The sequence below is a fragment of the Spermophilus citellus genome (assembly GCF_964194105.1).
Source record: "Spermophilus citellus genome assembly, chromosome: 3".
In the NCBI taxonomy this organism is placed as follows: Eukaryota; Metazoa; Chordata; class Mammalia; order Rodentia; family Sciuridae; genus Spermophilus; species Spermophilus citellus.
This window is the reverse complement of record NC_138184.1, coordinates 206,095,528-206,121,777: the sequence shown is the minus strand read 5'-3', so window position 1 is coordinate 206,121,777 and position 26,250 is coordinate 206,095,528. Positions and strand designations below refer to the sequence as shown.

The 26,250-nt window shown below is 33.9% G+C and overlaps 2 protein-coding genes across 3 annotated transcripts in view; one reads left to right on the top strand and one right to left on the bottom strand.

Moving 5' to 3' along the window:
• SLC25A40 (solute carrier family 25 member 40) overlaps positions 1-1,922 on the bottom strand; it is a 53,184-nt gene extending 51,262 nt beyond the window's left edge. For both annotated transcript variants that reach the window (XM_081287630.1, XM_081287631.1), the window contains exon 1: positions 1,854-1,922. The gene's annotated coding sequence lies outside the window, so the exon portion shown is untranslated. The remainder of the gene's footprint in view (positions 1-1,853) is intronic.
• A 141-nt stretch (positions 1,923-2,063) lies between these two features.
• DBF4 (DBF4-CDC7 kinase regulatory subunit) lies at positions 2,064-26,250 on the top strand. The gene is made up of 12 exons (XM_081287629.1): positions 2,064-2,653; positions 3,925-4,097; positions 10,497-10,676; positions 12,071-12,121; positions 13,188-13,257; positions 13,467-13,543; positions 15,304-15,340; positions 16,141-16,186; positions 17,924-18,052; positions 18,935-19,049; positions 22,489-22,613; positions 25,112-26,250. Exons 1-12 carry the CDS (start codon positions 2,608-2,610, stop codon positions 26,085-26,087), a joined length of 2,025 nt encoding a protein of 674 aa, XP_081143755.1. The 5' UTR covers positions 2,064-2,607; the 3' UTR covers positions 26,088-26,250.

Sequence of the window (26,250 nt, the reverse complement as noted above, 5' to 3'; positions counted from 1 at the left end):
GAAATTTCTATCTTCACTGATTATAGGTATATGACTAAATCCTTCCTGTGGCTACTAAAAGATTTGGGTTCCAATAATAACATTTTTAAGAACCTTGGATGATATATTGGAAAACTATCCAATAAGGCAAATTTTCTGCTTATTCAGGGCTTAGAACTATCATTGTGATGCAGTTATGGGTCCAGTAATGAGTGACTCTACAGCACAGGCTGCAACTTTTACTGTCCTGCTTCACTTAATAAGAAACATGACTTTTCTTTCATTAGAAAGAACATAAATGAACTGTCATTATTAATTTTCTTTAGTAAAAACACACTTAAAACTTTCCCATATCTTTTAAACTTTCCAAAGACCCAAACTTCTTTTCTTATCACCACATTTTCCCACACTGACAAATTTCTTGACAGTATAATCAAACTGTCTCAACTTCAAATTTATCATTTTTACCTAGTATTTGCCTTTACCACATGCTCATACTCTCATTAAATAAACCAGTGATATTTCCCATACTAAAATCAAAGGCCTATTTTTCAAGTGTTAGCCTTTTTGAATTTGAGGGTGGAAGAGTTGGTGCACAGTTCACCAGAATGACTGAGCTTTTACTCTATGCAAGGCACTGTAGTGATTAAACTTTCAAAAATGTTGCACTTAATCCTCCCAACAGCTCTCACAAGTATTACCTCATTTTCACAGATTAAATTTGAGGCTTAAAATTATCCATATCCAAATAGCTTAGGGAAACCCAAACAATCTCAATGTTTGTAATTATGACTTTTGACTTAAGTTTTGTTCCCAGTTCTCTTCCCAACTCTGAGGCCTATTCTCCCTTTTTATAATCCTCTACACATCATTACTTGCTTTATTTATGTGCCCTATTGGGCAATTTCATTTCCTTCTATGGCTTTAACTGTATTCTCTGTTAGTGTTCCTGGAACTTTTAAATCTTTCTTACAGACAAAATCTTGATGCTCTTTTTGTACTTTGTTTTGAAAATACATGATCTTTTTCTCAGAAATTATAATAAATATCCCCAACAAACTTTAATAAAGTTTCACCATTGTAGCTCCAGGTTCTTCAACCTAAACCTGTCCAAAACAAAATTCACATTTCTCCTTAGCAAACTTATCCATCTCGGTGTTCACCATTTTGGTTAACAGTGTCACAATCCATCTTTGTCTGTGTTTCAAGAAACCTTTTTGCAAAACGGTTATATTGACATTCTCTTCCTTCCCTGAGCTGAGATCAAAAATCAGTCACTATACAATTCCTACTATGGCCAGAACTAAAGGAATGCAAAACAAGACAAAATACAATCCTGTTCTTTAAGCAGTTAACCAGCAGAAACATACCAAAAACATTTTTAGGTATTTTCCCATTTATAAAACATTTCACAAACATTTAAATTTAATATTTACGATATTCACATCACCATCCCCATTTTACAGATTAAAAAACTGAGACTTCATTTTCCACTCTTTTTTATTGTTCAAATAAACTTACACAAAAAAAGGAAATTGCTCTGTACTGAACAAAAGTCAACAGAGCATGGCACACAGCCAAACACCAAAGTGCACCGATCGTCCTGAACGCGTTCTGGGGCTGGGGCTGTCCACTTAGTGAGGGCGACCGACCTGGCCCCCGGCGCCCTCGGCAGCCCTCGCCCCAGGAAGTCCCTGTGAGGCCACCCTGCACCCGGCGGGGTCTGCGGGAAAACCTCGCTCTGCGGCTTGGAGTGCGCCTAGCGAGGGCTGTCACCGCTCAGCTCTGGCCAGCTCTGAGGCTGGGTGCAGGCTGGGCCGCAGTCACCGCGCCTCCAGCCTCGCGGATCGCCGACCTGCGGAAAAGGAGCGTACCTGGTGGAGAGGCGGCTAGAGGGTCAGCGGGCCTAGCCGACCTAGAAGGCGAGAAGGAGCCTGGCGGCAGCCTGGCCGACCTCGGCCGCTGCCAACTGCATCCACTACTCTCGGTCAACACCGAGCCACATTGATTCTTCAGATCATGCCGGACCCAGAAACCAAAGACGGAGAGAGCCGGTGTTTGAAGCAAAAAGGGCATCGCGGTGGGGGAGGGGCGAAGGCGGAGACACGATTTGGGGGCGGGGCGCAAAGGGGCGGGGCCACGTCACCAGGAGGCCGGCGCGAGGGAGCCAGGCGCTCGTCGGGAGGGAGAGGGACACCAGGAGGCGGGCACAAGAGGGCTGGGTGCGCATCACGAAGTGGCGGCCACTAGGGGGCGGCCACGAGGACACAGCGCGTCGCCAGGAGGCGGGCGCGAAAGGGGCGGGCACGTGGAGCGAGCGCGAGGCGGGGCGCGGCGCGAGAGGGCGGGGCGCGCGTATCGTCGCCGTGGCCGCGTGACGCGTTTTCAAATCTTCAACCGCCGCAGCCCACTCGTTTGTGCTTTTTCCCTTTTCTCCTCCGCGCCTAGGAGCCGGACCCGTCCCCGGAAACTCGGCCTGCGGACCCGGCACCTTTGCGGCGTGGAAACCTCGGCGGACGAAAGGAAAGAGCGGGCCGTCCTGTCAACCGGGCCGGAGAAGCCTTGTTTTCGCGGCCGTCTGACGCCGCACCCGGGCCGGACCCAGCATGTAGGTGCCGGGGGGCTGCCATGAACTCCGGAGCCATGAGGATCCACAGCAAAGGACATTTCCAGGGTACGAAGCCCCTCCTCCGCCTGCTGTCCCTTTAATCTTCCTCCTCCCATGGTTCCACCATTGATCTTCAAGAGTTCTCCCGCCAGGTCCGCTGCTGCTTTGCTTTCCTGCCTGTCCTTCTCTGACCTGGAGGAAGGCTCATTCAGGGTTTTGCCTCAGAAAGGGAACGGTTTCCACGGCTCCTCGCGCTCTCCTGTCCCCGTCGCGGCCCCACACTCCCGGTGCGCGGGTGGGTGAAAACCTGCAGCGTGCGGACCCGGGAACCTGCCGGGTCTCGCGGGGCCTTCAGTTTAAAGGCCGATGTGTTTGTGCCTTTTCTCTTCCTCATTAGATTGTATGATTCTGGTTGGGTTTCTTGTCTTTAAATCATAGTTAAGGGACACTATTTGTATTTCAAGCACACCCATTGTTGGTTGCAACTTAATAGTGAGACAAAAGCAAATTTCCATTTTATTCATTTTATTTGGCAAAAGCACTTAAGCATCTGAAGTCATTCCTATATGTGAGTGTGTAGTAACCACCAAGAAATAGATTCCAAAAATTTAAAGCAGTTGCTTGCATCTGAGATGTTTTCAAAAATAATGGAATGAATAGTGATGTTCTAAATGGACCATTAAGTTCTTTTTTAAAAAAAATTGTTTTAATTAGTTACACATGACAGTACAATGATCTTGACATAGCATGCATTTGAATCAGATGGGGTATAATTTCTCATTTTTCTGAGTGTACAGGTTGCAGAATCACATTGGTCATGCCTAAATGGACCATTAATTCTTAATATCTATATAAATGTGATTGAAGTGATTCATTTAGTTCTTTTTAATAAAAGGCTTTATGTGAAACTTAAACTTGAGCAGTCAATAATACTGTCTTGAAGACAAGGTCATTCTAGATAACAGGTTGTTTGGGTCGCTGTTCAACATTGTAAGCACCAATTTTGAATGTATACCAGAGTAGTGGAGGAAGGACCCCCATGGAGTTTACAAACCTAAGAGTCTTTCAAAAAGGGCTTATGTAGTCCCATGCTTTAATACATTCAACAGGAATTTTTCCGGCCGATTTCAGCTGTTATTTTATAATATGAAATCTATGAACACATGCAGGGCATTTCATCTTTACTAAAAGTACTACAGAAAAGTAGTACTTTTAAACACTGATGACAAAAAATAATGTAATTATTTTTCTTGAGGTATTATTGCGTATGAAATATTTTTAAAATAGTAAAATCTTGTCTGTACAAAACATGATCTAATAAACATTTTTAATAATAGGTGGAATCCAAGTCAAAAATGAAAAGAATAGACCATCTTTGAAATCTCTGAAAACTGATAACAGAACAGAAAAATCCAAATATAAGCCACTTTGGGGAAAAGTGTTTTACCTTGACTTACCTTCTGTCACCATATCTGAAAAACTGCAAAAGGACATAAAGGACCTGGGAGGGGTAAGTGAAAATCAATCGTACACTAACAAGAAAATATTTATAGCTAGTACTTTCAAATATGTAATCATTTTAGTTTTTTATTTTGCAAAATTTATGACCACCTTATCAGCACCAAGTTTAAAATTTTTACCAGCTATTTACAGAAAACCATTTGAGGACTAGAGATGTAGTTCAGTGGTTGTCTGAAAGCATCCCTGGGTTCAATCCCCAATATCAAAAAAAAAAAGAAAGAAAAGTCATTTGTTCTGACCTTTTATAGCTTGACAAAACTTCAGGTTTCGGTGATTAGTAGTCTTGTGTAAATTAAGTGTAAAAAATGAGACTGCCAGGTATGATAGCACACACCTATAATCCCAGCAACTGAAGAGGCTGAGGCAGGAGGATTACAAGTTTAAGGTTAGCCTCAGCAAGTTAAGTGAGATCCTGTTTCAAAATAAAAAGGACTGGCAATATTGCTCAGTAGTAAAGCAGTCCTGGGTTCAATGACTGGTACCAAAAGAGAGAGAGAGAGACTCCCTTTTCCTATTGGAACTGTTTATTGCCTTCTATGTATACTGTTATGTTGTCCTCCAAATAGCAGAAACTCTTTGATGATGATTATTGGGAGACCACATCAAGTTAAATCTTCTTTCCTACCTTATACATTGATTAGATGATTCCTACTGGATTTCAAGTTTCTAAAGGTCAGCACCTTTAAATATCTGAACTATTCATTTCATTCTGAGACTAGAAGCTCAGAAAAACATTTAACAAGTTGCCTAGAACTATTTGTCAATGTTATTTTACTTAACCTGAAGGTCATGTAATAGACTTGCCACCATATTGACTACACACATCACCTATAAAGATTATCTTCACATGTTAAAGAACCTGAGTAAAGTCTCCATTTTAGAAATGAAGTATTTGAGATCCAGAAAAATTTGATGGCTGGCCCTATCAGAGTAATATTAACCTCTTACTTCCCAGAGAAACATAGTACTATAGTATTCTGTTCTTCTAGCAAACAGTGGCTACAAAGTAGCTGTTTAATATAGTTTGACAGCTTTCTCAAATATGATAATCAATCCGTTCTATTAACCTGAGGTTTAATGGTCTAAATCAGTGAGGTTTGTTTTCTTAGCAGTAGAACCCTTCAGACAAAATCATATATAGCAATCTAATGTGGAAAGCCTGTAAAAATGTAACTCTCCCAAAATACAGTGTCTAGGGCAGGAACCACTTGCCCTGGCCTCTTTCTTTTCTCCACTGTCCCCACAGCTGTTCCTGAGGTATTCGCAAGAAACAAACATTTGAATTATTTCTGCCATACATTGAGCAACACTTTAAACTTTATGCTAACGTGGTTTAAAATACATCAATGTGCATATTAAGGGCATAAGTTTCCAATTTCCCACCCTGAACTATAGATTTTTCAGTTGAATTTGCTTTACTAACTTCTTATTTATTTATTTATTTTAAGATTTACTTATTGAATTCTGATCTCTCCCACACACACACACATACTGTCTTTCTTATGAAATTCAATGATGTTCATTCCTTGGGTGCTGATTTCTGACTCTAGCACATTTCCTGTTTTGGTTACTAAAACAATATTGTCATAAAGTTGTCCTCTATGAACTATAAAAGAACCTTGACCTCTGGGTAATTTTAAAGAGTTTTAGGATTCAGTTTTATGAAATATTAATTTTGTTATATATTTTGCTAAGGATTGTACTTTATATTTTTAGTTTTACGTAGGTCTTTTATCCTTTATTGCTTATCTTGCTTTAAATATCATCCCTGATCCTGACTTTTTGTTTAATTGACCACTTTATATATTGGCTTTTTCTAGTGTTGGTAAATTCATGTTAAACCCCATTTATCTCCACAGAGTACTTTTGATAAATTCAGCCACTAAAAGCATAGCAGTAAATTCTGACACAGTGGGGAAAAATATTTAATAGTGGCTAGAAAAATAGTAGCTATAAAACCATCTCAGAAGGACATAGAACCAGTGACATTTACAACCAACAATAAAATAATTAAAAAAAAAATAAAAGAAGGCAGTTGGAGAAGAAACAGAAATGTAAGGGCAAATATTTTGCCATACATATCATGAGTTTGAGTACATGGTTAAATATTTGATATTCATTTTCATGACCTAGAGTTATCTGGAAATAAGTTTTGAGTTTATTCTTCAAAAGGCATAGATTAACAATTTCTAATAAGTTGAAGACCATGATAGAACAAATTCAACAATCATTGGATTGTGGCATGCAAGGCACAGCATTGTGTGTTTTAGTACTTTAAAAAATGAACCCTGTGTCCATCAACCAGCCTGTCTTAAAGTTCTAATCTAGATAGAGAAGGCATGGATACAGTTAATTGTAATACAACATAAAATATCAAAAGGAGGAGGAGATTACTTCCTGCTGAGGAATTGTGGAGCACATTGTACAGATACAATTTGAACTCTGTTGAAAAATGATTTAAGATTTAGGTAGGCATTTGAAAATTCAGAAATTTTTCCATCACTGTCCTCTATGTGCCAGCACTATTTTAGATTGTTGAGGGTATAAAAATAAGTAATGTGTAGTCCAGTCCTCTAAGAACTCAGTCTAGTAGGAACACCAGATAACTAAATAAAATAACTTATAGTAGAGCATTGTCAAAAAATATGTGGAAATTGTTATTAGAACACAGATAGGAATCATAGCACAGATAATGTTTGAGCTAGGTTTTGAAAACTTTGTAGGAATATACCAGTCAAAATGGACATACATATTAGAGGAAACAGCATATTTAACATATGTCAGTATAGGGATTCTTTTATTTTTTATTTTTTGGTACAGGGATGAAACCCTGGGGTACTCAACCACTGAGCCACATCCCCAGCCCTTTTTTTGTGTTTTTTTTTTTTTTTTTTTTTTTTTATTTAGAGACAGGATCTCACTGAGTTATTTATGGCCTCGCTAAGTTGCTGGTGCTGCCTTTGAACGCACAATCCTCCTGTCTCAGCCTCCCAAGCTGCAGGGATTATAGGTGTGCACCACTCACTATGCCCAGCCAGTGTGAGTTTGTTGCGTAACTGCTAATATTGCAATGTGACTTAAGCAACAAGATTTAGATCGGAGAAATGGCAAGAAATGAAGGTATATTAGTACCAGATTTTTAAGTGTGTTTTATTCTACCAAGGAGTTTTAACTCAAGTCTAAGAAATGGAAAAACAAAATATGTGGCACTAGCATAAAAGATAGACATACAGACAAATGGAATAGAACAGAGCTCAGAAATAAGCCCTTTTATATTTATATACATGTAAGTGTGTATATATATATATATATATATATATATATATATATACACACACATGCATATATATGTGTGTGTGTGTGTATGTATGTATGTGTATATATATATATATATAGTCAATTACCAAGACCATTCAGTGGGCAAAACTGGTTTTGGGAAAGGTGGATATCCACATGTATAAAATGAAGTTGGACCATGACATATGTACAAAAATTAATTCTAATTAGATCTAAGATCTAAATATAAAGGTAAAATTTCTTCCTTTTTTCTTCCCAAAATTCATTCATTCATTCTTTTTTTCTTTCTTATTGTACCAGAGATTGAACTCAGGGGTGCTTAATCACTTAACCACATCCCCAAACCTTTTTTTGAGATAGGATCTTGTTAAATTGCTTAGGGCTCACTAAGTTGCTAAAGGTGACTTTGAACAAATCCTCCTTCCTCAGGCTACTAAGCCACTGGGATTATAAGCATGTGCAACCATGCCTGGCTAAAGGTAAAATTCTCAGAGGGAAATCTTTATAACATAGGATTTGGCAATGATTTCTTGGGTATGATGCCAAAATCATAAGCAACAAATGAAAAGGTAAATGTGACTTAGAACTCTTGTGGCTCAAAGGACACTATTATGAGAGTGAAAAGACAACCCATAGAATGGTAGGTAATGTTTGCAAATTATGTATTTGATAACTGATTCATATCAATGATATATAAAGAACTTATATGGCTCAACAAAAGAAAGATAATCTAATTTAAAAATGGGCAAAAGCTGGATGTGGTGGTACATACTTTTAGTTCTATTACTTGGAGACTGCAGCAGGAGGAGGATCACTTGAGACTACCAGTCTGAGACCAGCCTGGGCAGCGTAGCAAGACTGCATTGTTAAAAAAAAAAAAAAAAAAAAAAAAAAAAGACAAAAGTCCTAAGGAAACATTTCTTCAAAGAAGATATACTAATGGCTAATAAGTGCATGAAGAGATGTTCAACATCTATAAGCATTTCCCTTAATGCAAATCAAAACTATAATTAGTCATGCAATGAGTTTTATGGCTACTAAGAACCAGAAAATTGTATGTGTTGTGAAGAATGGAACCTTTGTGCACTGTTGGTGGGAATGTTAAATGATGTGACCACTATGCAAGACAGTATTCATGGTTTCTGGAAAAATTAGAAGTTTTCAACAATTCTATTTCTGGATGTATATCCAAAAGAATTGAAAGCAAAATGTCGAAATAATATTTGTATATCCATATTTAGAGGAGCATTATTCACAACAGACAAAAAGTGGAAACAGCCCAAATGTTCAACAGGTAAATAAACAAAACATTGTATACACATAAAATGTACTATTTAGCTATAAAAATAAACGAAATTCTGATACATGCTATAACATGAATGGACCCTAAAAACATTTTGGTAAGTGAAAGAAGCCAGTCACAAATACAGGATTCTACTTAAATGAGTATCTTAATCCACTTTCTATTGTTATAGCTGAATAACAAGAGTAATTTAAAGGACTGAGGTTTATTGGACTTCTAGTATTTAAGGTAGTAAAGTTCACAATTAGGCATCAGCATCCAATGAAATCCTTGTTAGTGGGGACTATATACAGAACCTCAAATTGACAAAGGGCATCACATAGCAAAATTGATCTTCCTAACTCAGATCTTGTCTCTTATAAAGCCCCAGTCTCATTGATTTAGGGCCTGGATTAGGACCTCATTCAACTTAATTTCTAAAGAGTCTTCCTCCAAATGCCAGTCAGAATAAATTTCACCCTCTTAAATACCCCACAATGGGAATTAAATTTCAAGATGACTTTTAATGAGGATGTTCAAATCACAATAGTGAAGCATCTAGAATTGCCAAATTCATATAGAGTAGAATAGAGGTTACCAGGGGCTGTGGTGTTTGGGAAATAGGGTTATTATTGTAATGAGTGTCAACTTTCAGTTTGAGAAGGTGAAAAAATTCTGGAATTGATAGTAGTGATGACTGTATACATTGTGGTTGTACTTATTGTCACTGAATTATACACAAAAAATGGTTGAAATCATAAAAAGAACCTCTGGCATTGCTACAGCCTCATATTTATGAAAATGAAGACAGTGTTGAACATATAAATTGTCATTTATATTTCTGCCTGGCCTTGCATGAATTTGAGTCGAATACCTGGAATATATAAGCTTAATAAAGTTTTTAATAAATTTTATTTATTAACTGGTCATTTAAAGTGAATATTGTGGAAAAAGGGTGATTTGATTTTTAATGAGCAGTGATTATTTCTGATTAGTATTTAGTGTTTTTCTGTAACATTTGTGTATTTATACAATATATATTTTAATAATACTCTTAATATTATTCTACTTAGTATTTAATTCTACTTAATCTAGTGTTTTATTTCTGCCGCTAGAGGCAGATGCTCTTCAATAATATTGACTTTGGTACATGTGTATAAATTTAGGCATTTAAGCATTTGTTTTCAAATATTTTAGTGGGGAAATTCAGTCTTATGCTGATGAGGGTAAATGTTTCCTCCACCTTATAAGTTTAAACCTTTGGGATTATAACTTCATGATTCAGAGTCATGCTGTATAATACAATAACCATATATGTGTCTATTTAAATTCATTAAAATTAAATAAAATTTAAAATTCAATGGCTTGGACATAATAACTATATTTCAAGTCCTTATGGCTACATGTGGCAACTTGTTACCATATTAGATATGCAAGGAGCATTTCTCCATCATTACCAAAAGTTCTGCGTGCCTGCTTCTTATATTGAATCAGAACACTTATATTCAAATTCTTTTATTTACTACTGGTGTGACCTCAAGCAAGTCACTTCAATTGTCTCCTGAAAAATGTGGATAATATTAATACTATGGGGTTGTTACATGGATTACATTGATTAGGGTAAAATACTTGCTGTTGTGCTTTTAGAACTCTCATTATATTTCCATAGAACTCCAGATTGAGGAAAATATAGACTTGAAAACACCAATTTGCAAGATATTAAGTTATATCAATTGAAATTTTATACTGTGCCTAGTGTATGAAACAAGTATGGTTTTTATTACATAAAAATACTTTGTTTTCCTCTAGCGAGTTGAAGAATTTCTCAGCAAAGATATCAGTTATCTCATTTCAAATAAAAAGGAAGCAAAATTTGCACAAACATTGGGTCGAATTTCTCCTGTACCAAGTCCAGAATCTGCATATACTGCAGAAACCACTTCACCTCATCCCAGCCATGATGGAAGTTCATTTAAGTCTCCAGATTCAGTAAGTCTCTTTAAATGATGGAAGTTCATTTAAATCTCCAGATGGATTAAGTCCTTTTAAGACTCTCAGGCTGTAGCCTGAACATCTCATGATTTTCAGTAGCATGCTGGCAGCAGAGTTCACTTGGGTAGAAAAGTTATTGTGGCTTTCTAGTTATTAAAAAGGTTGCTGTCTTTTAGAAAGGTGATTTTTTTTTTCTTAATAGTATAGTGTAGTCATACCCTGTTGCCTAAAATGTGCCCTTGTACTTTAAGATGGGTTTTATTTTTTAGAGTAATTGACAATTAAAAAATAATAGCAAATTATTCCTTTAAAGCAGAACTAGAAACCTTTTTTTAATTTTAGACCAGGGGTAAGCAAACAGACCAAATTCAGCCTGCTGCCTGTTTTTTGTATAGCTTTGCAAACTAAGCATGGTTTTTAAATTTCCAAATGGTTGGTAGAAAAAAATGAAACAGTATTTTGTAACAAGTAGAAATTATATGAAATTCAGATTTCTTTGCTTGTAAAGTGTAATTAGAACATAGCAGTACCTGTTAGTGTAGGTATTACTTGTGGATGCTTTTGTCTTTAGGCAGAATTCAATCATAGTAATAGAGACCATATGACCTAGAGAGCCCTTTCCATAGAGAGGTTACCACCCCCATTATAAAATTATTGATATATCTAACACTTCATTAATAAGTTGGAAGATACAAGTAAGGACAAATTTATTTATTTGGTTGTGAGGAGGTAAGAGATTGAAAGAAAAAATTCATTTATTGAAAGAAAGACTTCATTTATTCTCAATTTTAGATTGAAATGAACTAAATTGTGATTTTTAAATATATTCCTTTGTTTACTGTAGTTATTTGAGAAGCAGAAATGGGAAAAAAAGGTATACAAAAAAAGAATTACAAGGGAAAATCACTTGAAAAAGAAACATATGGAAGGAAAAATAGTCAAAGAAGTGAAAAGAGATAAAGAAGGCTTATGCATTTTTTCAATTAATACTTTTTTGAAGCAAGGAGATAATACTAATGATTGATTCCCAATTAATTTTACTCATCATATTCAACTACTTTTCTTGGTATTTTATTTAAAAAGGAATATAACTTATAAATATAGTATATAAAGTTTGTATTTTTTCTTAAATCTTCATTTTAATTAACTAAAGTGTAAACTAGGTAATTATAAGTATAAAACTTCAATGAAACCTATTTTTCTTATTGAAAAGAATTTACTGCAGAACTGAACTCTTGGGTCTCATTTGGTTGAATTAAGTTGCTCCATGAAAACAAAAAAACAAGAAGAAACAAACTTTTTCTTTTTTAAAAAAATATTTTTAAAGTTTTCCTCAAAGGATCACTGTTACAACTCTTTATATGTTTGTGTATTTTTCTTGGATTTTATAGGTTTGTTTAAGCAGAGGAAAATTACTAGTTGAAAAAGCTATCAAGGATCATGTAAGTAGGAACTTTAATTTCACACTGTCCCCAACCATACAGTATCATGTTCTGTAGGGATCTAAATTCATCCATTGACAGATTTTGCTTTTAGTTTTTTTTTTTCCCCTGGATATTTGAGCATCTTGTTTATAAAAGATGAAATTCCGGGGTAGAATTGAGTGCTTTTCTTTTAATTAAAAAAAAAAAAAAAATTACAGCTGGGTACTGTGGCACATGCTTGTAATCCCAGCAGCTCCTGAGGCTGAGTGAGGAGGATCGCAAGTTCAAAGCCAGCCTCAGCAACAGTGAGGAGCTTAGCAACACAGTGATGCCCTGTTTCTAAATAAAATACAAAATAGGGCTGGGAATGTGGCTCAGTGGTTGAGTGTCCCTGAGTTCCATCCCTGGTACCAGAAAAAAAAAATTATAGCAATTTAAAAAAATACTCTAGTTGTTTGCAGTTTAGTAAATTTGTTTTGCTCTATTGAGAAAATAATTAAACTTATGGCATTTTAAAATGATTCTCAAAGCTTAAACATGATCTTCAAACGTAATGTTTACTTGTATTTTGCTTTTGGTATAGCCAAATATTCAGCTTGTTTTTCATAGTTTCTGGTATTTTCAGAAAAATCAAAATAAATTTGTTCCTTTAAAAAAAATTAACACTGTATTTTTTTTTACTAAAAATGCAACTGGATATTATAGATATCCTTGAAATCTTCCTTTCATTCATTTTTAATAGTAAAAGTGTAAGTTGCAGCATGTATCTCCTTTTACAAAGAACAGAATTTGCTTTTCATGGAAAAACATCCCCATCTTGTGGTCTTTTAAATTATTGTTGGAAACTTTTGAAATTTCCCTTAAAGTATGCATTGAGTTTTTTCAAGAACATATTACTATATTAAACAGGATTGATTTTAGAAATACCAAAAGAAAAAAATGAGGTCTTCATTGCTATTATAATTCTATATGACCTGTTATGAATAAGTGACATTAAGCTTTAAGTTTTTTTAAGAAAGTAGCTCATTTTTAATAGCAATTTTCTAGAAAAATTATCAAACCTTATTTGTTTGTTTTTTAACAGGATTTCATTCCTTCAAATAGTATATTATCAAATGCCTTATCATGGGGAGTAAAAATTCTTCATATTGATGGTAAGAATTTTATAATTGACTTTTTGACAATATTGGGTATAGGACTTATGTCCATCCTTTGGTTCCTGGCTTTACATAGTGAAAAAACTTTTATAATACCTATAATGGTAAATCCTTCATCTAAATTTACTACAACTCTAAGAAAATACTGATGTTTCACTCCAACTTGAAAATTATTAATCATAAGCCCTTTCTTTCTTTTAATAAAGACATTAGATACTACATTGAACAAAAGAAAAAAGAGTTGTATTTACTCAAGAAATCAAGTACTTCCATAAGAGATGTGGTATGTTGTCTTCTTTAATTGTTAAACTAGTTTTTAAAAGTGGTCAAGTTTTGTTTTTTGTTTCATTTAGTCTTTATGTATCTGTGAAATATTTCCTGCCAGGTTCAAAATATTGTCAGAATCTCAGGGGTGAGTTTGTGTTTTGTATGCATGTTTCTGAATTTTTGTGTATGATTTAACTTTAGGATTGTATTCATGAGGAAAAGTTGCCCTTGGGATAGTGGAGTGACAAATGAGTTTTGGTTTTTATTTTTTACTTTCTTTCTGGTTGCTAGTAGGTTTTTGTTGTTGTTGTTATACATACACATATAAGCATATGCATATCTCACACCCATACAGATATTATTTTTTTTTTTAGTTGTAGATGGACACAGCACCTTTATTTTATTTTTATGTGGTGCTAAGGATCGAACCCATGCCTCACATGTTCTAGGCAAGCACTCTACCACTGAGCTACATACAAGCCCAGCCACCTGCTATTGTTTTTTATAGGTACTTTTGTTTACTCTGTAGAATAAAACTAAAATAGCCTATTGCATAAGAAATTCCTAATATAAATAATGTATTATTTTTTAGAAACAAATAGTGAATATAGTATGATGATGGTGTAACAAAATCTTGTATGGCTATATAGTCTGACCTTGAAAGGAATACAGTAACTTCCTTTGATCCCACATCCCTACCTACTATCCAATCTTTATATCACTCCTTTCATTCATGCTTCTTAAATCTCTAATATTTTCCATTCACTTTTCAACCTATAAGATATGAAACTCCTGACCAATTTGCTGAATCAATTTGATATTTTTTAAAACCAATTATATTGGTTTTCTTAACCATTGTCCATTCTGTCCTTGCACTTTTCTAATCTCTCCTGGAATGTCTCATTTCGTAGCTGACTTTGGCTTTCCTCATATGTCCAGACCATTCTTTTGTGGTTTGCTTTTGTTTTCCTCATTCGGTCCTCAAGTAACTAGGATCCAGACGAAAATAGATTTCATAAGAAAGAGTGTATAAAGACATGAAAACACAAATAAGTAATTTGGCATGTTTGGGCAATTTCTTATTAGTATAATACAGCTTGATAATTGAGTGGGATATCACTTTGTACAACTCCAGTAATACTAAAAGATCTCTCTTGATTCTACCTCAACTTATCCCTGACGTTCTGTTTTGTATTTCCTCAATCTTTTTTTTTTTTCTTTCTGTTTTTTAATTGGAGATAGTTGTTCACTTATCTTTGAGTTTACTGACACTTCATTCTGTCATCTACATTCTATTAAGGCCATCCAACGAATTTTCTATCTCCTATAATGTATTTTTCAGTCCAATAATTTCTGGTGAATTCTTTTTTCTACTGATAACTTATACTTTTGTTTCATTTTAAGTGTGTTTACCTTCACAGTAATTGTGACATTAGAAATATTTTGGTCTTAGAATCTGATTATTGTTTATCTTCAATAATTGGTAATTTTTTCCTGGTTTTTTTTTTTTAATAAGCCAGATAAGTTTGCATTTTATATACAGGATACTGTAAATGTTATGTTGTGTAGGCCTCAGATCTATTATAATAGTCTAGAGACTGTTGATTTTGTTTTTGCGATTGTTTTAGCAGGCATTCATCCCAGTTTTGTTCAGCCTCTTAGTTCTGTCTTAATTTTTGTGGGTGGTTGTTCTATTTTGTTTCAGTTTTCAAAAACAAGTGCTATTGCTTCTTTTACTATATTTTTAAACACATTATTTTCACAATTTTTTTTAAGGGAAAAAGAGTTGGTATTGGAACACAAAAAACAAGAAGTAAGTATTTTGATACCCATAAATATATATGGTTTATACCTATAAAATAGAATAAATCACATAAAGATAGTCTAATATCATGTAAATGGCTCTTTAAATTGTTTTGTTTTTAGGGGATTCCTGGTTATTTTTAGAATATGTACTCCCTATGACAGTCTGATGAAGCCTATGGAGCCCCCTCCCTTGAATGATATTTCTTAAAACACTTTTTTTTTATCATTACATTATTAAAAAATCAATTATGTTGACATTGATTTATGAAAGTTATTTTAATTATGAAGTAGTGCTATACTTGCTTTTTATTGCATATTGAAAACAAGGTTCTATCAGTTATTCTGATTGCTATTATAATTTTTAAAGTGATAAGCATAAACAATGTTTTGATATATCTATAACAACCAGTATACTGTGAAAATACATGCTGTTCCATTGGTAGCAAAGTTATAGTAGTGTCAGTGCTACTGTGATCTGTTACTTACATTTATAATTGGAGGAAATGTTAAGTATCAACTAGAGGGTAGTGAAAATAAAAATGTAACTTTTCTATGTCAATTCACATTCCTCCTGTATTCTATTCATAGACCCTTTGGGAATTCCATTTAGTTTAAGAATCTCAGAATATGGCCAAACCTTCTGAGATTTTTGAAAATGGAGTGATATTGGAATGGCCTTCTCCTTAGGATTAAATCTTTGAAATAAATAGGTTATTTCTGGTTTCAGGGGGTTTGTCAAAGTGGTTTTATTTGAGTGGGGATCCTGGATTTGCAGCTCCATAATATTATGTTTTCTATGTTCTTAAGCAGGAAGACTCAAAAAGCCTTTTGTAAAGGTAGAAGATATGAGCCAGTAAGTATCTTAAGTGTGATAAATGTGACTTAGATGCAGTTTTAAAGGAGAAAATCTCTTGAAATTAATGAAGCTATTTCCATTAATACTGTTAAGTTCCTTTATATTACATAAGTGCGCATGTGTCATTAATTCATTTGCGCTTAAGGACTGGATTTAATTTCAGTATATTGTAGATGTCTTTGAAGTATCTGGTTTAGAGCAATCATGAGTCCAGCTCGTTTTTTAGCATTTCAAATAATTGTTCTCTACAGTACCATATGATTTAGAACTACAACTTACATTTGTGAAAATAGGTATTAGATGATATTTGGTAATATAAAATTGAAATATAACATCTAGTGTGGAAGCTTTCCTACACTTTTTAGTTTTATAGAATAATTTTGGTGAAAACTATACATATAAATAAAATAGTTTGGAATAGAAGAATTAGATTTCTTTCTTTTCAGTTATTTATTTAAACATGTATAGTTCTTTGGGGTGCTCACTGAGGTAACAAATGTGTTGAAACTTCTTTTGATGAAATGTGTTACTGTGAAGAAAAAATGCAATTCAGAGTTAGGCCTATAGAAAACACCGATAAATGGAAAGATTGCCACATTTATGGATTAGAAGACTTAATATTGTTAAGATATTGATTAACACTACCAATGCATTCTATAGATTCAGTGTCATCTTGTCAAAAATCCTAATGATATATTTTTTTTATTGTTTTGTAGAAGTAGAAAAACCCATTCAAAAATTCAGTTGAACTCTCAAGAATCCCCATATATCTAAAACAGTCTTGAAAAAGAACAAAGTTAAATTTCTCACACTTCATGATTTCAAAATTTACTACATAGCTACAGTAATCAAAAAGTTTGGTACTGGCATAAGCTCAGCCATATAGGTAGTTTACAGAGCCAGGAAAAAACCCATCACACATATGATCAAATCATTTTTGCCATAAGGAGGGCATTGAATGGAAAAGAACCATAACAAAAACTGGGGGAAAAAACTAGATATCAACATGCAAAAGAATGAAGTTGACCTAAAACTATAAAGCTCTTAGAATAAAACACAGGATAAACACTTCATGACATTGAATTTGTTGATGGTTTTTTTAGATATGATATGAAAAGCACAAGCAGCAAATAAAATAAAAAGAATTGAAGTGTATCAATTGTAAATTCTGCACATCAAATGACAACAGTTAAAAGCTAACCTAAAGAATGGGAGAAGGTAATTGCAAATCATATATCTTATGAGGGGTTTATATCCAGAATATATAAAGAACTACGATCAAAAGAAAAATATTACTCAACAAACAAAACCCCAGATATAACCTGATTAAGGAATGTGCAAAGCACACTTTCTCAGTGATATATGCATGGCCAACCAACAAATGAAAAGATATTCAAAATCGCTAATAGATAAATGCAAGTCTAAATCAAACAATACCACTTCATATCAATTAGGATATCCACTTTTTTTTAATTTAAAAAATAAAATAAAGGTAAACATTACTCATATCCATCAGCAAATGAACAAAGAAAACAAGATGTGGGAGATATATACATATGTATACACAAAACGGTATAGTAAGTCATAATAAAAAATGATATGACATGGATGAAGCTTGAGGACATTATTCTAAGTGAAAGGAGGTAAGACATTAAAATTGGTTTCATTTAATGTAGGTTCGACCTACAATTGGTTCTATTTAATCACAGAAGCCTATTTGTTTTTTTCTTTTAGACTTTATAGGCCATTTTATCTTCAGATGACAAATATGCCTTTTATAAACTACTCAATTCAGAAGCCCTGCAGTCCATATGATGTAGATAAGCCATCTAGTATCCAAAAGCAAACTCAGGTTAAACTAAGGTTGGTTTGAATCATTACCTTTACAAGGAATATTCTTAAGGTTATCATCTCAAGAAATTATTTCTTTATAAGCAAATATTTGAAATGGTTCATTTTATTTCATGATAGGGATGATGTTTCTGTTTCTAATCACTATTCTGCTTACTTTTCATCCCTTGTATATTTGTAATGATCCTATACTTGAAGTTTGAATCTATTTTAAGTGCATCATATTTAGACTTTAGTTTGAAGAGGAGGGAGGTGGGGATGAAATGTTTGCAAATAATGCAAATGGGTATTTTTCTTTCAAGAACCATCTGAAGTATGCTCCAGAATATTTAGTACATTCTTATTTTGCTTTTAAATTTCTTTTAAAAATATATGGGCCAGGTGTGGTGGCACAGGCCTGTAATTCCAGCAACTTGGGAGGCTGAGTCAGGAGGATTGCAAGTTCAAAGGCAGCCTTAGCAACTTAGCAAAACCCTGTCTCAATTAAAAAAAAAAAAGGGTTGAGGATGTGGCTCAGTGATTTTAAGACCTCTGGCTTAAGTCCTCAGTTAACCTCTCCCCACCAAAAAAAAATTGCCAGGCACAGTGGCACAGTCCTGTAATCCCAGTGACTCAGGAGACTGAGACAGGAGGATCACACATTTGGGGCCAGCCTGGACAACTTAGAGGCAATGTCCTGTCTCAAAACAAAAGGGTTATAAATGTAGCTAAATATAGTGTCCCTGGGTTCAATCCTTAATACCCCCCAGAAGAAATAAATAAATGTGGGTAAAAGTACTTGCTAGTAATTTAATTCTGTGCAAATTATGTAGATCCCGTGTAGGACAGTAAATTTTGAAAATTATTCTTTAGATTTAGCAGGGTTTTTTTTTAACCATTTCTATCTATCTCCAGAATTCAAATGGATGGCGATAAATATGGTGAGACCCCAATCCAACTCCAGTTGAAAGAGAAGAAAAAAAAAGGATATTGTGAATGTTGCTTACAGAAATATGAAGATCTCGAAACAGTAAATGTGATTTTATATTTAGGGGATTAATATTTCAGAAACTCTGAAGAATATTTGTAATTTAAATTTTAACTTCTTCTGATTGTGGTTTACAACTTGATTATTACAAATAGGTTTTTTTTTTTTTGTAGGTGGACACAGTACCTTTATTTATTTATTTTTATATGGTGCTGAGGATCGAACCCAGGGCCTCGCATGTGCTAGGCAAGCGCTGTACTGCTGAGCCACAATCCCAGTTCCTACAAATAGTTTATATTTCTTTTTTTTTTTTTTTTGATAGAAATATCTTAAATTTTGAGAACCCAAAATAATTTGAAAATATTTGAAAAATAATCAAGTATATGTAGAGAATGTTATATCATTGCTTTGGGAAAACTAAACCAAACCAAAAAAATAAAGATGATGTTAGTAATTTAAACCAGCCAAGGAATATTTAACTGATAGAATAGAGAATTATTATGTAATAAGACTTGTGTATATTGAAATAAGCAAGAGGAATAGTCTTAAACTGATTGAGTCAATGAAATAACACATCATGGTGGCCTGGACTAAGCGTGGTAAAAGAAGTGCTTAAGACATGCTCAAGATTATGGGTATATTTTAAAGTTGGGGCTGAAGAGGATTTGTTGATGGGAGTAGCTATTGGCAGTGAGAAGAAATGATGAATCACACATAAAGTAATCTGGGCCTGAAATTTTTTGCTTCTTATTTACTATTGGGAAGAAAAGAGTTGAAAAAAAGTGGAGAATTCTTGAGGTAGCAGGAAGATCAAATAGAATAGTTGGCACCAGATAGAGTTTTAAAGATGGGGGGCTACTAGTTTTAATATTTTTAGTTATAGATGGACACAATAAATTTATTTATTTTTATGTGGTGCTCAATACCAAAGAAAGGAGCAGGAGTTGTTTTGTTTTATTTTTTAAATACATGACAGAGGAATGCATCACAATTCTTATTACACATATTGAACAATTTTTTATACCTCTGTTTGTATATAAAGTATATTTACACCAATTCATGTCTTCATACATGTACTTTGGATAATGACATCTATCACATTCCACCATCCTTGCTAATCCCTGCCCCCTCCTTTTCCCTCCCACCCCTCTTCCCTATCTAGAATTCATCTATTCCTCCCATGCTCCCCCTCCCTACCCCACGATGAGTCAGCCTCCTTATATCAGAGAAAACATTTGGCAATTTTGGGGCGGGTGGGGGATTGGCTAACTTCACTTAGCATTATCTTCTCCAGTGCCATTCATTTACCTGAAAATGCCATGAAGAAACTACCTTAACAAAAATAGATAGCTATGATAACTTGGTTTGGTCTGGTTTGGATTAAAGATGTTGGGAAAGCTAAAGAAAAAGAATAAATTGTTAAAATATCTGATTCATAAAGTATCTGTCTTCATACTCTTAAGTTGGAGTTTTACAACCCTAAATGATATTAGTGTGTATATATGTGTTTTATGTATATAATAAAGGGGAAATATGGTTTAAAATTGCATTTAATCAGAAGCTAAAATGTTTCAAATATTTTCCTTTCCCTAAAATCATTTTGAAATTACACATTTGTCCTAAGATTTACTTCACTGTTATAATGATAGAATAATCTAGAGTGGCTTCTTTTCGTGATATTATTATGTGATTCTCAGAAAATGTTAATTCTGCAAAACAAAAAGTTGTTCAGTGGTTGTCACAAAAAAGGAAAATTAGTGAAAGTTGATGTTGGGAATGGAATTCATTTAAGATTGTGTCTTTGAGTTTTTCATTTGTATGTTTTTTTTAGTCATTAAGAATAAAGAAGGGGGGCTGGAGCTGGAGCTAACTCAGCCTCACATGTATGAGGCACTGGGTTCGATCCTCAGCACCACATAAAAATAAAAAAATAAAGGCATTTTGTTCATTTACAACTACAAAAAAAAATTAAAGAAAAAGAATAAAGAAGAGGCTGGGGTTGTGGCTCACACATGTGAGGCACTGGGTTCAATCCTCAACACCACATAAAAATAACAGAATAAAGATATTGCATCCATCTATAATTAAAAAATATTTTTTTAAAAAAATATTTTAAAAATAAAGAAAATATTCTTTTGTTTTAAATCTTAGGTTTCATAATGACTGAGTTCTACCTGTGCCAATCCGTTTAACAAATATTTTTGAATCAATAAAAAGACCTTCCTTGTACACATTATGGTCAGACAAGAAGATAAATACAAAACATGTATTTGAAAACATGATGAATGTCACAAAAGTGAAGTATAGAGTGCAATGGTAGTGCAGGTAGTGGTGAGGGGTGTAGCTTAGTGGTAGAGGGTGTGCTTAGCACACATGAGACTCTGGCTTCAATCCCAGCAAGCACCCAAAAAATAAAAAGTAAAAATAAATACTGAGGTTACTTAACCAAAAGTACTACGGAGAAGCCCAACAGGGAAAGCTATATTAAATCAAGACCTAAAGAATGAGTAAGAGCAACTAGGTAGAAGTAGAAGGAAACTACATAAAAATTTAATATTGCTTTACTTAATTTGCTTAGGTGGTTAAAGGATTTTTTTTCCTTCTAGAATATACATTGAGTCTGATTTTATATATTTTACCTTTATTTTTAAATTTTAATCATTTCTCTCTTTTGTTACATTATTGGCCATATATAATTTGTATGTGGAAAATATTTCAAGTAAGAAAGAATACACCTGTATTCTATGCATGATTTTGTGACCTGTGAGAATTTGGTTTTTGGCAATGCAATCAAATCAAAAGTTAAAATTTTGTAATGGTGCTTTTAAATAACAGTGTCCTAATTAACTGACAGTTGATAGAATTAGCCTGGAAGTCCCACTCAGAAGGAACTTTGTTTCCTGTGAGTTTCATCCTAATATTCTATGAACTTCTTTTGTTGTTAACTTTTAAGATTGAGAATAACTTCTCTACCCTATATTAAGAGTACTGGGTGATGGACATAATTTTGTTTCTTCATTCTTGAATGTTTTCTTTGGTTACAGGTCTTTACTTTTTAATAACTTCACAGCATTTAATGTGGTTTATTTATTTAGTCTTATTGTACATATTTCATGTAATATTCCATAAACCCTACATTACTCACTTAGATGGGGAAAGGTGTCTTACAAAGATATTAGTACACAGTGAATGTTAAATGTTACTGTTTTTCTTCTCTTTCGTTCTTTTTCTGATAATGTTTCTTTTCACTTCTGTTGTAATCACAAATTAGGATTTGTCACAGGAAAAAAAAACAAAAATTTTAATGGATTCTAAGAAGTAATTTGTTTTACTTCTTGACATACTTTTAAGTCCAGTAAGAGGTTTTGAAGTAGTTAATATAAACCTAACTTTACAGACATAAAAATGTTAGAAATTCTGAACAAAAAAGCATATGTTGGTTTAAAAATATAATTTTTGTGATATATTTGTTTGTTTTTAGCACCTTCTTAGTGAGCAACACAGAAACTTTGCACAGAGTAACCAGTATCAAGTTGTTGATGATATTGTATCTAAGTTAGTTTTTGATTTTGTGGAATATGAAAGAGACACACCTAAAAAGAAAAGGTAATTTATCTATCAAAGTTTTATAATACTTCTAGATTATTAGACTATTTTATTACACTAAAAATCAAAGTTTACTTGTTCACAGAAAGAATATATATTTTCAGGATATAAGTATGGTTAAGGACTAATAACTTCTTCCCCTACTTCCTACTTTAGTTTTAGTCTCCTTGACATGGTTTAGAAAAGCAGCTGGCAAACTTTTTCTGTAAGAGCCAGATAGTTTATATTTTATATTTTTTAAATTGTAAGATCTTTGTTACATCTGTACAGCTTTGCTATTATACAACAAATATGGCTATTTTGCAACAAAGCTTTCCTCACAAAAATAGACTGAAGGCTAGATTTTGCCCAGACTCTATAATTTGTCAATCTGTGGTCTTAGAATCATAAAGTTTACCATCTACTTAGACTAAAAAGGCTTTGGACTTTTAGTTAATCTTATGGAGTTTTGAGAAACCTTTGTCTACTTTTCTCTATTAAGGCTTATCAATACTATCATAAATATTTTTGCTTAAATTCTATTGCTTATAATGAGTTTTAACTATGAATACAGTCCAGTTCAATATACAGTAATAGCACATTGACAAAAAGTGGTCCTGATTAGATTTTTCCCATTAATCTAAATTTTAAAAAATGCTTTCATATGGATATACTCTAGAGTTGGTGGTAACTTAAAGTTTATTCAGTATATTTATATATGTACTTTTATTTACTTAAATATTTTTTGAGATGTTGATGGACCTTTATTTTATTCATTTCTTTACATGTGGTGCTGAGAATCAAACACTGTCCCTCACACATGCTACGCAAGTGCTCTTCTGCTGAGCCACAACCACCGATAATTCTTTTGACTCTAGGTAAAACATTTTGGGGTTTTTTTTTTTTTTTTGGTACTGGGAATTGAACTCAGGCATTCAACCACTGAGCCACATCCCCGGCCCTATTTCACATTTTATTTGGAGACAAGGTCTCACTGAGTTGCTTAACACCTCACCATTGCTGGGGCTGGCTTTGAATTCTCGATCTTCCTATCTCAGCCTCCCAAGCTGTGTGCCACCGTGTCTGGCTGGTAAAACAGTTCTTAAATCTCATATTTCTGTAACATTCAGAATGGTTCATGACTGATTCACTAATACGGCATTTGCAGGCATATTTCCAACTATTAAAACTTTCAATTCCCTAAAACCTCATTCTGCAGCAAGATTCACAAAATTCTGAACTACTTGTTGGTGTTATGAGCTGGATACCCCATAAGTAAGTTACTTCCCTTTCTTTTTTTTTTTTTTTTAAGTGCTGGGGCTTGAACCCAGGAGCATTTCTACCTCTGAGCTACATTCCTGGGCATTTTAATTTTTTTATGTCAAAACAGGGTCTCACTGAGTTGCCTAGCTGGGCCTTGCACTAGTAATACTTATGTTTCAGCCTTCCACATTACTGCAGTTATAGGTGTGTGCCACTGCACCAGGCGATCTGGGCCATTTTTACTTGTGGGGCCAGTCTTCTAAAACATTGGCATATTGGACTACTATTTCTGTTTTTTATCATCCCTTTTATAAAATTTTTCTTTTTTTCCCTTGTGCAGGACTCCAGCCCAGGACCTTATACATGATGGGCACAAAGGAACTTAAGTAAAAGTATAAACAAAAATAGACATAATTTAGTATTGTCTAATACAAACCAGGATCCCAAGAATATGAAGATGCTCCATGAAGAAAAGGGTTTCAGGTCTTAGAACCATAAAGTTTACCATCTACTTAGACTAAAAAGGCTTAAAACTTTGTTTGAAATTTAAGGTTTACCAATAAGTATAAATATATTTAAGTTTCTAGCTCACATTGGTCATTTCTCAAAAAATGAGGAGTGAAATGTACACGAATATAAATTATAGCAGGGCACAGTGGTGTGCACTTTTAATTTCATCTGCTCAGGAGGCTCAGGCAGGAGGATCACAAGTTTGAGGCTAGCCTTAGCAATTTAGTGAGACCCTGTCTGAAAGTAAAAAGAATTAAAAGGATTGGGGATATGCTTAATGGTGAAGCACCCCTAGATTGAATCCCTGGTACAAGGAAGCTGGGGTGGAATTTATACACACAAACACATCAAAGCACAGAAATTATGAAATTTTCAGGATAATAAAAATTAGGATCCGACACAGATCTTTGGTTTACATGATTAAAGTAGTTTTAAACACCAAGTTCAAAATTTTGGTTATCCCTGGGAAGGAGGAAGAATGTGGATGAAAAACTTTAAAAGATAACTTTTTGGGGCTGGGGTTGTGGCTCAGCGGCAGAGTGCTCACCTCACATGTGCAAGACCCTGGGTTTGATCCTCAGCACCACATAAAAATAAACAAATAAAATAAAGTTATTGTGTCCAACTACAGCTAAAAAATAAAATTTTTTAAAAAAGATAATTTATGCTAATTTGATTTCTAACTAAGGAATTTGTTTTCATAGCAATTAATTTTTTTTTTCTTTTCTAATTTTTTCCTTATGAAGAATAAAATACAGTGTTGGATCCCTTTCTCCTGTTTCTGTAAATGTCCTGAAAAAGTCTGAACCAAAAGAAAAGCTTGAATTGCAACATATTTCTCAGACAGACTTCAGGGAAAATTGTGCACAGGTGATCAAGCAGAATTTCCTGTATGAAGAAACCCAGGAACCTGAACAAAAGCTTGAGTTTATTTCAGAATCCATCCCTTGCCTGTCACAAGAATTGAGAGGACTTAATGAGAAAATGATGGATGAATGTTCCATGTTAAGTGCAGCTGAGAATGACATACAGCAGAATTTTGCACAGCTACCTCCACATAAAAATGATCAGGAATGTATTCTTGATATTTCTGAACATAAATTAATTATAAATGAAAAGAACTTAGAAGAACTAAGGGTAGATCACTGTCCATTTAAGCTACAAGCATCTATAAAAGTTTCTCATTTCAATACAGATAATAGTGCATCACAACCAAAACAAAAGTCAGATACTGCACTTTTTCTATCAAAAGACATAAAGGAAAAGGACCTTCATTCAGTGTTTGTTGATGCTCCTGGTCTGATAACAATAAATTCAAAGGAACACCTAACAATAAAGACAAAAACATCGAATAGTCCTCCTGAAGAACTCAATGAATGTGATGTCAAGAATATGGATAATGTACCGTCTAGTAAAATCCATCGAAAAGTAAGAATATTATTAGGACGAAATAAAAAAGAAAATCTGGAACCAAATGCTGAATTAGATAAGAAAAGAACTGAATTTCTTATTACACAAGAAGAAAACAGAACTTATAGTTCACCAGTACAATCTCTAATGGACTTATTTCAGACAAGTGAAGAGAAATCAGAGTTTTTAGGTTTCACTAGCTATACTGAAAATAGTGGTATATGCAATGTTTTAGATATTTGGGAAGAGGAAGGTTCAAATAGTGTGTTAACGTTTTTCTCTTCTTCAAGTTCTACATTTACTGGCTTTTAGTCTTTAAAAATGTATACTTTTTATAAAGTGATAAGGATCATATTCTTGAAATTTTTACAAATATAATTCTTAGGGTTTTTTTGCCAACTTTGTTTACAGAGCCAAATGTAAATTTTAATACAGATGATGTTTGTGATTTTTTTACAAAATTGAATACCTGTTA

What these genes read in the sequence shown, in the direction of transcription:
- DBF4 (XM_081287629.1), top strand. Translation starts at nt 2,608, where the DNA reads ATGAACTCCGGAGCCATGAGGATCCACAGCAAAGGACATTTCCAGG. An exon ending in AAAAAGCTATCAAGGATCAT is followed by an intron (nt 12,122 to 13,187) that starts GTAAGTAGGAAC and finishes GTTTTTTAACAG; the next exon opens with GATTTCATTCCTTCAAATAG. An exon ending in GACACACCTAAAAAGAAAAG is followed by an intron (nt 22,614 to 25,111) that starts GTAATTTATCTA and finishes TTCCTTATGAAG; the next exon opens with AATAAAATACAGTGTTGGAT.